General features: G+C 43.0%; 1 protein-coding gene across 2 annotated transcripts in view; it reads left to right on the top strand.

Moving 5' to 3' along the window:
- The first annotated feature begins 677 nt into the window (after window positions 1–677).
- PRPSAP2 (phosphoribosyl pyrophosphate synthetase associated protein 2) overlaps window positions 678–10,002 on the top strand; it is a 79,165-nt gene continuing 69,840 nt past the window's right edge. The window contains exons 1-4 of one of the 2 annotated variants that reach the window (XM_053568626.1): window positions 678–710; window positions 6,203–6,298; window positions 6,553–6,703; window positions 7,973–8,025. In XM_053568626.1, the coding sequence (XP_053424601.1) occupies window positions 6,585–6,703; window positions 7,973–8,025 (172 nt within the window). In that variant the 5' untranslated portion in view covers window positions 678–710; window positions 6,203–6,298; window positions 6,553–6,584. Of the gene's footprint in view, window positions 711–6,202; window positions 6,299–6,550; window positions 6,704–7,972; window positions 8,026–10,002 lie in introns of those variants that run through there. The other variant, XM_053568627.1, reaches the window with a different exon arrangement.

Genomic DNA, 10,002 nt, shown 5'->3' with positions numbered 1-10,002 from the left:
CAATGGATACCAAAAGCTCTAATTCCTTTATAATAAAAGAAGAAAGGGCAATAAGACAAGTAATCATGGTGATAATAACTGAACATTTACTAAATGCCAGGAAGTGTGCTAAGGGTGCTGTAGGTGTTGTCCTATTCCATCTTCACATCAGCCCTATGAGATGGGTGATGGCTATCGTCTCCGTTTTTCACACGAAGAAACTGATTGTCAGAGATGTGAAGCGACCCGCCCAAGGTTACAGACGAGTAAAGCCTGAACCTAGACCTTTCTAAGACCACTTCCGTTAACTTGGCTCTCGCCGTCACCAAAGGCGGTGGGCTCGCTCCAACCCAAGGGCCCCAACGGGCGTAACCCGCCTACTCCGCCGCCCTCGCGTTACCCGGACCCCACCCTGCGGCCTCGCCCGCTACTCCTTTCCCTCCCACCCGGTGGGCCACGCCCACCGCCCGGAGCCAGGTGCCTCCGCAGGCGCCGCTCTGGCCCCGCCCCGCCCCGCCCCGCCCCCGGGCCTCGCAGTGGCCGCGGACGCCGTTCTTGCGCATGGAGTCGCCATTTTGCTCCTAGAGACGCTGACTGGAGATCTGGCTCTTTCTTCCTTCGGCAGCGGAGGCTGCGGCGGGGCCGGGGCTGGGGTCGGGGCCAGGTAGGCGGGCGGGAGCCGGTGGCGAGTGGCGGCGCGGACTGGCGGGCTCCGGCATTGCGGGGCGCAGGTGCACAGGGCGGCGGCGCCGGACGGGTCGGGGTCCCGGGCGGCGTCTGGTGCGGGTCCCGCGTACGCCGGCCTCGCGCCCGCCGCCGCCGTCCCCTTCCTCCTCTCGCGGCAGGGCCGGGGGCCTGGGCCTGGCGCGCTGCCCCCAGGGCTCTCTCCAAGTCCTAATTATGGGACCTACTGTTCAGCGGCTACCCAGCCATCTCGCATCCGTATTCTGACACGGGCCCCGCGTTTTAATTTACCTGTCTTTGCTAGTCTTGAGCATTTCTCTTACCCCTTCCCATAAGGGATGATTTTATTGCAATTCGAATTTACCCCAGCAGAGATTGGGGGGAGGACTGCAATTTAATTTTTAAGTATTATCCTACTTTAAAATGTTTTGCCCCCAATATGTTATATTGATAAAGACTTCTAAAAAATGCGAATGTTAGCTCAATTCGGATGTTTAGCTTTTGTAAGGAATTTGAAAATGCAGAATGAGGCTTTGGGCCCGACTAAGTGTGATCTCTAGTGTTTAAAAAATTTAAGTGCACAAATAGGAAAAATCCACCCACGTTATTGAACCTCACGAAAACATACCCTTCTTGTTGACATTACTTTCCTGCCCTCCTCTTAGCGTTATTATCCAGTCGTCATCAGAGCCTAACTCTAGGCACTTCTACAGCCTAGTGCTGAATATTTATTATATCGAATGCGTATTCTAAGTTTTACTTAATTGCCCCGCTATGGAATCTTTACACATGTCCATTGTACTTACTCTTAAAAACCTTGTATTGACCATCGTTGAACAATTAAGCCTTTTTCTTCTTTGCTTGGGATAATTTCCAGAAGTGGCCATACTGAATATCTTTCTTTAGCACTTGATATGTGTATAAATTGCTTCCCAAACAAGGCATGTTTAGAACAGACATTTCCCAAAATCTAGATAGTTGTCCTATTCTGCTCCCTCTGTGGGGAGTTCAGCGGGATGCCTAGTCATTTTTGTGGGTTGTGAGACAGGCTGTGCAGCCTATTGTCTCATACAGCAAACTGCACCGATGAGCGCGTCTGCATTGTAGAGGCTGTATGCAGCCCGCGTGTCTGCTGTGTACAGGCTGTGTGCAGCCCTGAGTTTGCTCTTAACTTCACTTCCTGTCTAAACTGGATGTCACTGTAGTGTAGTCCCTGCTTCACTGGGTTTTCAACCATGAGAAAAAGGTTACCTTGGAGAGATGAGCAAGCACCGGGGGTCATACAGGACTGGAAGAGCAATTCCATAAGATTTTGCCCTTCAGATCCTCTTCAATATTGCAATAGAAAAAAAGGAAATTTTCCTGGAGTATGTCACTAGCATAAATAATAATTTGTATACTTTTTGTGTATGTGTCCTGGGATATGTCACTAGCACAAATAATAATTTGTATACTTAATGATGCCTTTTAGTTTACAAAAGACTTTTGGTTTGGTTTGTTAATCATTGCAATTCAACGAGGTTAGGCTTCAATTGACAAACCTTTGTTGAGCCTCTACCATGTGTCAGGTGCTTTTAGGCACTGGGTAAACCTCAGAGAACACTATTTAAAAAAACAGTGAAAAAATCTCTGTTATCTGGTCCTTACATTCTGATGGAGGGAAGCTTTTTTACAAAGCTTCTGTCTCTTTGGTCTGAAAGGTAAAGGCCAAGAGCCAGCGATGCCAAGTAATAAGCCTGAGGCCTGGCGGCTGGTGACTGGAAGTCAGACCCCAGTCTTTCTGCTCCTAGTCTGGTGATTTAAGTTTTTTTTTTTTTTCTTTAGGGACACAGTCTCTGTTGCCCAGGCTGGAGTGCAGTGGTGTAATCATAGCTCACTGTACCTTGCAACTCCTTGATCCCCCTGCCTCAGCCTCCCAAGCAGGTGGGCCTCCAGCTATTTTTAAGTAGAAGTTATTTACATAGTGGATGCTTTATAGCCTTGGCTTTCAACCTCTTTTATATCATGGCACACTTGAACCTATAGTTAAACTTCTTTGGCACATTTAAATTATGTTGATTAAAAAAACAGTAAATGAATATACTTACCTTGCTTTGAACTTCTTTCAAAAATAATGTAATCAAAAATTTTCATGGCACACTAGTTGAAAATCACCGCTTTAGAGGAAAACAACACACTTTAATCTGAGCCTTCCTCATCTGAATGTGAATGAATGGTTTTGAAATGAATGTCTGTCCAGAGGAAGTGAGCTCTTTCAGTGTGGTTCCTCACTCATGAAACTTAAAAAATTGTGACATTCAAAGACAATTGTGATTTGCTTTTTTTTTTTGCAGTTTTTGACCTGGGCTGGGTTTAAACCCGCCACCTCAGGCATATGGGTGATTTGCTTTTTAAAGTGCTGAGATTTGTTTGAAAAGGATATGTTTTCATTCATGTTAAGTAATTTTCACACATTCTAGAGTAAATTTAGAATAAACATAGAAGAACTGAAGATCATAAAAAAATATAGGAACATTCTCTTTTTTTTTTTATTGTTGGGGATTCATTGAGGGTACAAGAAAGAGCATTCTTTTTTCATTTTACACTAAAACCTTGTAATGAGCCTCTTGCCAGCCTCATTCTGGATAATCTTTAAAACTCCTTTTTTGAAGCTTAGTAAAGAGCACAACCTGAGTTTGCAGCTGGAGAAAGGAGAACTAAAACTAGAAACAGCCCTTATGTTTGAACAGCTTGTGAAGTGACTAGTTACAAAACATGACTATATTAGTAGTTCCATTTTAAGTGGATGCTCCCCAGGACCCCTACCCATGTCATTTTGAGAGTGGACTTAGGTTAGAATTCTGTTAGAGAAGCCTGGAAACTCAGAGGCCACAGTCAGTGAGTTGCAGGGCATTTAAATCAGCGGTTCTCAACCTGTGGGTCGTGGCCCTTTTGGGGGTCGAACGACCCGTTCCCCTTTCACAGGGGTCGCCTAAGACCATCGGAAAACACATATTTCCTATGGTTTTAGGAACTGAGACACCACTCCTTGTGTGGGGGTCATGAGGAACTGTATTAACATTAGGAAGGTTGAGAATCACTGATTTAAATGATGAAGGATAAGGAAACACTTCAAGAAATCCCTGGAGAAAAGACACAAAATGCAGCCTGTCTTGAAATAGGTTGGATGGAGGCTGTCCTTTAAAAAAGAAATGTAATGTTTCCTATAAACCTTCAAGGAAAGGACCAGGAGTAGTGGGTGTAGTCTTTAGGGAGCAGAATGTCAGCCTGTTTTGAGGAAGAATTTGGAATGATGGGCCCTCAGTGGATGTGGGAATCAGTTACAGCTTCTGTGGAATGGTACCTTGATAGGAATCCTGCAGATGGTTTTCTAACAGGTTTAGGAGAATGGGCTGAATTACTTCTGAGATCTCTTCCTACCCCTAAAATACTTTGATTCTAAGTGTTCTAGCTCCTACCAACACTGTTCTAAGGAGCTTCTTATTTAAAGGTTAGGGGATACGAAAAGATGCCACCCCCCTCCCACCCCGTGCATATTACTGTATCACTGTACTGGTTTGGTAGATAACCCAGATATGAGGAGTCATTTAAATGTAGCACATCCTATATGCAGCGTACTGTGTTAAGAGCCTTGCAGAAATTTACAGTAACCTGTGAGGTCAGTTTTTGCATTCGTGTGGATGAAGGAACTGAGGCTAAGGAATTTATGCAAGACCTTGCTGTGATTTAAGGGGAAGTAGGAGCCAGGATACAAACTTGAGTTTGACTCCAAAGCCTGTATGTACAACTATAGGAGAATTGGTTTTGGTTTTGTTTCCATTCCTGGACCGACACCCTCTGTTCTCAGATGTCTATTCATGAAAATGGGCCTTAGAAGTCAACTAAGACTCCTTCTACCTCTGAATGTTAATGGTTAAATGTATTATTCAGTTATACCAGCCACTCTGCCCTTGATGCTACACTCTCCCGTAAAGCAGGGGTCCGCGATTTTTTTCTATAAAGGACAAAGTGATAAGTGGGCTTTGTGGGCCATACTGATTGCTTTTTGTTTTGTTTTAAAACAAGTTTTTGTTTGTTTACAAAATTTTTTTAGAGACAGGGTCTCTGTTACTCAAGTTGCTGGAATTCAGTAGTGCAACCATAGCTCACTGCAGCCTTGAACTTCAGGACTCAAGCGATCCTCCTGGCTTAGTTTGCTAAGTAGCTGGGACTACAGATGACATGCCACCTTGCCCAGCTTATACTCAGTGTTATCAAATAAATATTTCAGGCTTTGTGGGTTACATTCAATGCTATTATTGTATCTAGAAACGATTTGTAAACAAGTAATTGTGGCTGTGTTTTACATAAACAGGACTTGGAAGGATCTGATTTGGCCTGTGGGCTGTAATTTGCTGATCTGTACTTCAAAGCCTACCAAAAGGCACCAGTGGTCCTCCTTGGTCACAGCTGGCATGTTTCTGTTTATAATTTTTCTGTAAATTTAAAATAGATGGTGTTGTAGTCTGCCATATTTCCTGTTGTGAAATCCTGTGTTGTGCTAGCTGGAATGCCCCTTGGGGGGTGCTCTGTGGGAAGTGTGCCCTCCTCACCTGCTGGGGGTACTGACCTACAACTGCTTGTGACCTGGTGGTCCCACTGTACATTCACAAAGGTCTCTTGAGACCTGGCTGAAAGTGCATATCCACACTGTGGAAGACTAGACAGCAGACTGTCTTTCAGCAGATAGAGCAAACTCTGTCTATATCTTCTAACTCAACTTGCTAAAATAGGTAATTGAAAAAGCAAATCATAGATTTGGATAGTGGTAGCTTTTTGTGTTAGAAACACTGGATGATGCATGTTATTTTTTGCGCACATTATTTTTATGGTGGTCACGTGAGTACACAGAAGAATAAAAGGCTCCAAGGTTCATACCAAACAAATGAGAACCCTCACTTGGGGAGATGGGTGGGGATGAGCCTGGGGTTGGGGCTGGTGACTTTAGCCTTAACTGTTAAATTTCAGGTTTTTATAAGGAGTATGGTTTTATGCTTTACTGGTGTAATTAAAATTTAAGAATAACAAAAAAGATAGCTTAGTTTTAGCCCATTTATATTTCCATAATCTTCCCAACAACGGAGACAGAGTGGGCTTGCTGGGAAGGGCCCTGCCCTCACGGCCTGCCTGGTGGTTGCTGCTCTGCCTGGTCCTATAGCCCTGTTGCAGATGAGGACGTAGCTCAGAGTGGAGGGGGTGGGAACCTTCGTTCTCATGACTTCTAGGCCAGGGTCCTTTTTATTTGTGGCCTGTCACCTGTCATTTGGGTGGTCACTTAACATTCCTTATTATCCAGTTCTAGGTGAGTAAAATGAAGACGACAAGGCCAATGTTAGACATTCAGATGGCAAGGGGCAGCTGGAGAGGCCAGGAGAAGTTTGTGTGGTAGACAGGATTACAGGAAAAGCTGGATATAGATGGGTCATTTGTTCTTTGTTTAAGGATCAATCAGTCCATGTCCTTGCTAATGGCTCTGCCATTTTTCTGTGTGTTAATCCAGGAGGAATTTTGTTGTCAAAGAATAAAAGGAGGTTGTCCATAATTGACTTTAAGCAGCAAACAGTAAAACACTGAGCTCGTCAGCTCCGCCTTTCTTGTAAGTTTATTATTTATTCCTAGTGGTTATGAAAACTAATTTAATCATATGATAGTATATTTCCATAAATTTGGAATCCTAAAGTACAAATGAATTCTGTTCATCCATATACATATATCTCTAATATAAAAGACACCATTATGGTGGAAACTAATTTCCTTTAGCCGAAGTCATTTGCTATTTAAAAAAAAAAATCCATCTGTGTCTATTTCATATCATATGGTAGCTCTTAAATACATATTATATCCTTTTAGGCTCTGAGAATTGGAAAACCAAGAAGGTTTTGATGTTTTGTGTGGCGCCACCTGAATTAGAAACCAAGATGAACATAACCAAAGGAGGTCTGGTGTTGTTTTCAGCAAATTCTAATTCATCGTGTATGGAGCTTTCAAAGAAAATTGCTGAGTGAGTTATTGTACTATTAAAATCTATATTAAGTAATATTTTAAACTTGATAATCTGTGTAATCTTTGTATCAAGGGCTAACCTTTTTGTCTACTGTCACACCTCCTTGTATTCATTCATTTATTGAGTGCCTCATAAGTACCAGGGATTGTGTTAGATACTACATAATGTACAGAATTATTGGAGTACTCATATAAAGAACACTGAAGTGTATACTGTATGAAAACAGTTTATAGTTCAGTATAGTTTTAGATGCTAAATACTGAACTCCTGCTATGTATTAGGCCTTGATCTATATTTTTTTTTGGTTTTTGGCTGGGGCTGGATCCGAACCTGCCACCTCTGGCATATGGGGCCGGTGCCCTACTCCTTGAGCCACAGGCACCGCCCTAGGCCTTGATCTAGATGTTGGGGAGACGTATAGAGAATCTTTAAGAGCCTGCCTCCTTATGAAATTTACATGTTAGTATGGGAGCCAGACAGAAAGCAAGTCAGCAAAATAAATAAGATAATTTCAGATAGTGTCAAATGCTATGAAGAAAACTGTGAGAGTAGTAATGGGGCAGTTGTCCTGCTTTAACTTTGGTGCTCACGTGCCTTTAAACTAAGGGGATTGGGCTTGAATTAAGAAACATGATGAGGCTTGGCACCTGTGGCTCAAGCGGCTAAGGCGCCAGCCACATACACCTGAGCTGGCGGGTTCGAATCCAGCCTGGGCCCGCCAAACAATGACGGCTGCAACCAAAAAAATAGCCGGGTGTTGTGGCGGGCGCCTATAGTCCCAGCTACTTGGGAGGTGGAGGCAGGAGAATCTCTTGAGCCCAGGAGTAGGAGGTTGCTGTAAGCTGTGACAGCATAGCACTCTACCCAGGGCGACAGCTTGAGGCTCTGTCTCAAAAAAAAAAAAGAAAGAAAAGAAAAAAGAAACATGAATGAGCCACCAAGTGAAAGTCTGAGGTAGAGCCTTCCAGCCAGGCTTCAGGGCCCTGCAGTGCATGCAGAAGAGGCCTTGGTGAGTCTCAGGTGCAGAGAGCATAAGGAAGACGGCTGAGGAGGCAGGCCAAGGCCAGCTGTGTGGGCCTTCCTGGGTTGACATGTGGTGAGGGTGAAGGGGGTAAATAATAGACTGACATACAATTTTATACTGACTTTAAATTTTAGTAAGAAAATTTTATTTTACTGTTAACAACTTGCACATCTCTTTAAGTAGTAATGTTGCTGGATCTGTTCTATCGCTGTTTTAGCCTTCCTCCTCTTTCTCTTCTCTAGGCGGCTGGGGGTAGAGATGGGCAAAGTGCAGGTTTACCAGGAACCTAACAGAGGTGAGCTATCTTGGACATGAATAACATTGATCTCTTTGTGAGCTATGTCATACTGGCTGCGTCCTGCATCTCTCCTATTGAAATGATTTGATTCAGTCATCTAGTTTTGTTAGCAAGGAGTTAGGCAGGAAAGGTAGAAGAGAGTGGGGTTTTTTAGTTCTCCCTAAAACCAACTAGATATGTAACCCTGGTGCACGTCACATCTGGAGGCTTGAATTTCAGTTCTTAGACCACATTCAATAAAAACTTTGTAAGTAGAAAGAGCAAACAATCTCATTTATTACTGGGCAAAAGACATGAACAGAACCTTCTCTGAAGAAGACAGATGAATGGCCAACAAACACAGGAAAAAATGCTCATCATCCCTAGGTATCAGAGAAATGCAAATCAAAACTACCTTGATATATCAACCTAACCCCAGTGAAAATGGTCCACATCACAAAGTCCCAAAGCTGCCGATGGTTATGGTGAGAAGGGAACACTTTTGCACTATTGGTGAGATTGTAGACTAATATAGCCTCTTTGGAAAGAAGTATGGAGAATCCTCAAAGAGCTAAAAGTAGACCTTAAATTTGATCCTGCAATCCCATTACTAGTCATCTACCACAATCTAGATTGTGGACATTTGCACTAGATTGTTTATTGCAGCTTAATTTACAGTTGCCAAGATGTAGAATCAACCCAGGTGCCCAGCAATCCTGAATGTATTAATAAACTGTGGTATATGTATACTATGGAATACTATTGAGCTATAAAAAAAGATGGAGACTTTACATCGGGGGTCACAAACTTTTTAAACGGGGTCGATTCACTGTCCCTCAGACTTTTGGAGGGCCGGACTATAGTTTAAAAAAAAAAACTATGAACAAATTCCTATGCACACTGCACATATCTTATTTTGAAGTAAAAAAACAAAACAGGAACAAATACAATCATACTGCCTCATGTGGCCCACGGCCACAGTTTGAGGACCCCTGCTTTACATCTTTGGATTAACCTGGATGGAGTTGAAGAACATTCTCCTTAGTAAAGTATCTTAAGAATGGAAAAGCAAGTATCCAGTGTACTCAATACTAACATGAAACCAGTAGATGAATAAATACGTGCCATGAGACAGAAAAATGCAATTAAATTCAAGTGAAGGGGAGGGGGGAGGAGGGCAGAGGATTGGTGAGCTCTTACCTAACAGGCACTATGCAGGGGTATGTGGCACACCTCCTGGGTTAAGGGCTCAACTACAACTTGGATTTTACCTAAAAAATGGAAATAATGTAACCTAATCATTTGCAACCTCATATTAATCTGAAATTTTAAAAGAAAAAGGATAAAACTGCAAACGTATGAACCAGCTGTCAGCTGAATGAAAACATTAGCTTGACCATTGGTCGAATTGGGACCATGGTTTTAGGTGGTTATTTTTTACCTCCACCTAAGCTGCCATGGGTTAGACTTCATGAAATCTTACTAGGAACTACTTTCTGCTAATTAGTATATGTTATTACATAATCTTCCCAAGTTGTAGGGTGGCACCTGTAGCTCAGGGGGTAGGGCGCCAGCCGCATACACCAAGGCTGGCGGTTTGAACCCGGCCAGGTCAGCTAAATAACAATGACAACTGCAACAAAAGAATAGCTGGGCGTTGTGGTGGGTGCCTGTTGTCCCAGCTTGGGAGGCTGAGGCAAGAGATTCACTTAAGCCCAAGAGTCTTGAGGTTGCTGTGAGCTGTGATGCCAAGGGCGACATAATGAGACTCTGTCTCAAAAAACAAAAAAAATTATCCCAAGTTGTAAAGAAATGTTATTTAATCTTTGTAATTTCTTTAGAAATGGTGAATTTTAGAAACTATTCTAACAGGAGCAATGGACAGCTTGCGTCGGCTTGAGAGTCGTACACCTTAGCTTGATAAGTTGTTTAACCTTTCTACCCTGTAAATAATTAGGGCTGTTTTGAGGATTAAGTGGAAAAATTTGTGTGCTT

This window comes from Nycticebus coucang, chromosome 18, assembly GCF_027406575.1.
Source record: "Nycticebus coucang isolate mNycCou1 chromosome 18, mNycCou1.pri, whole genome shotgun sequence".
Classification (NCBI taxonomy): Eukaryota; Metazoa; Chordata; class Mammalia; order Primates; family Lorisidae; genus Nycticebus; species Nycticebus coucang.
The sequence above is the reverse complement of the archived record's forward strand: the minus strand, read 5'-3'. Positions and strand labels throughout refer to the sequence as shown.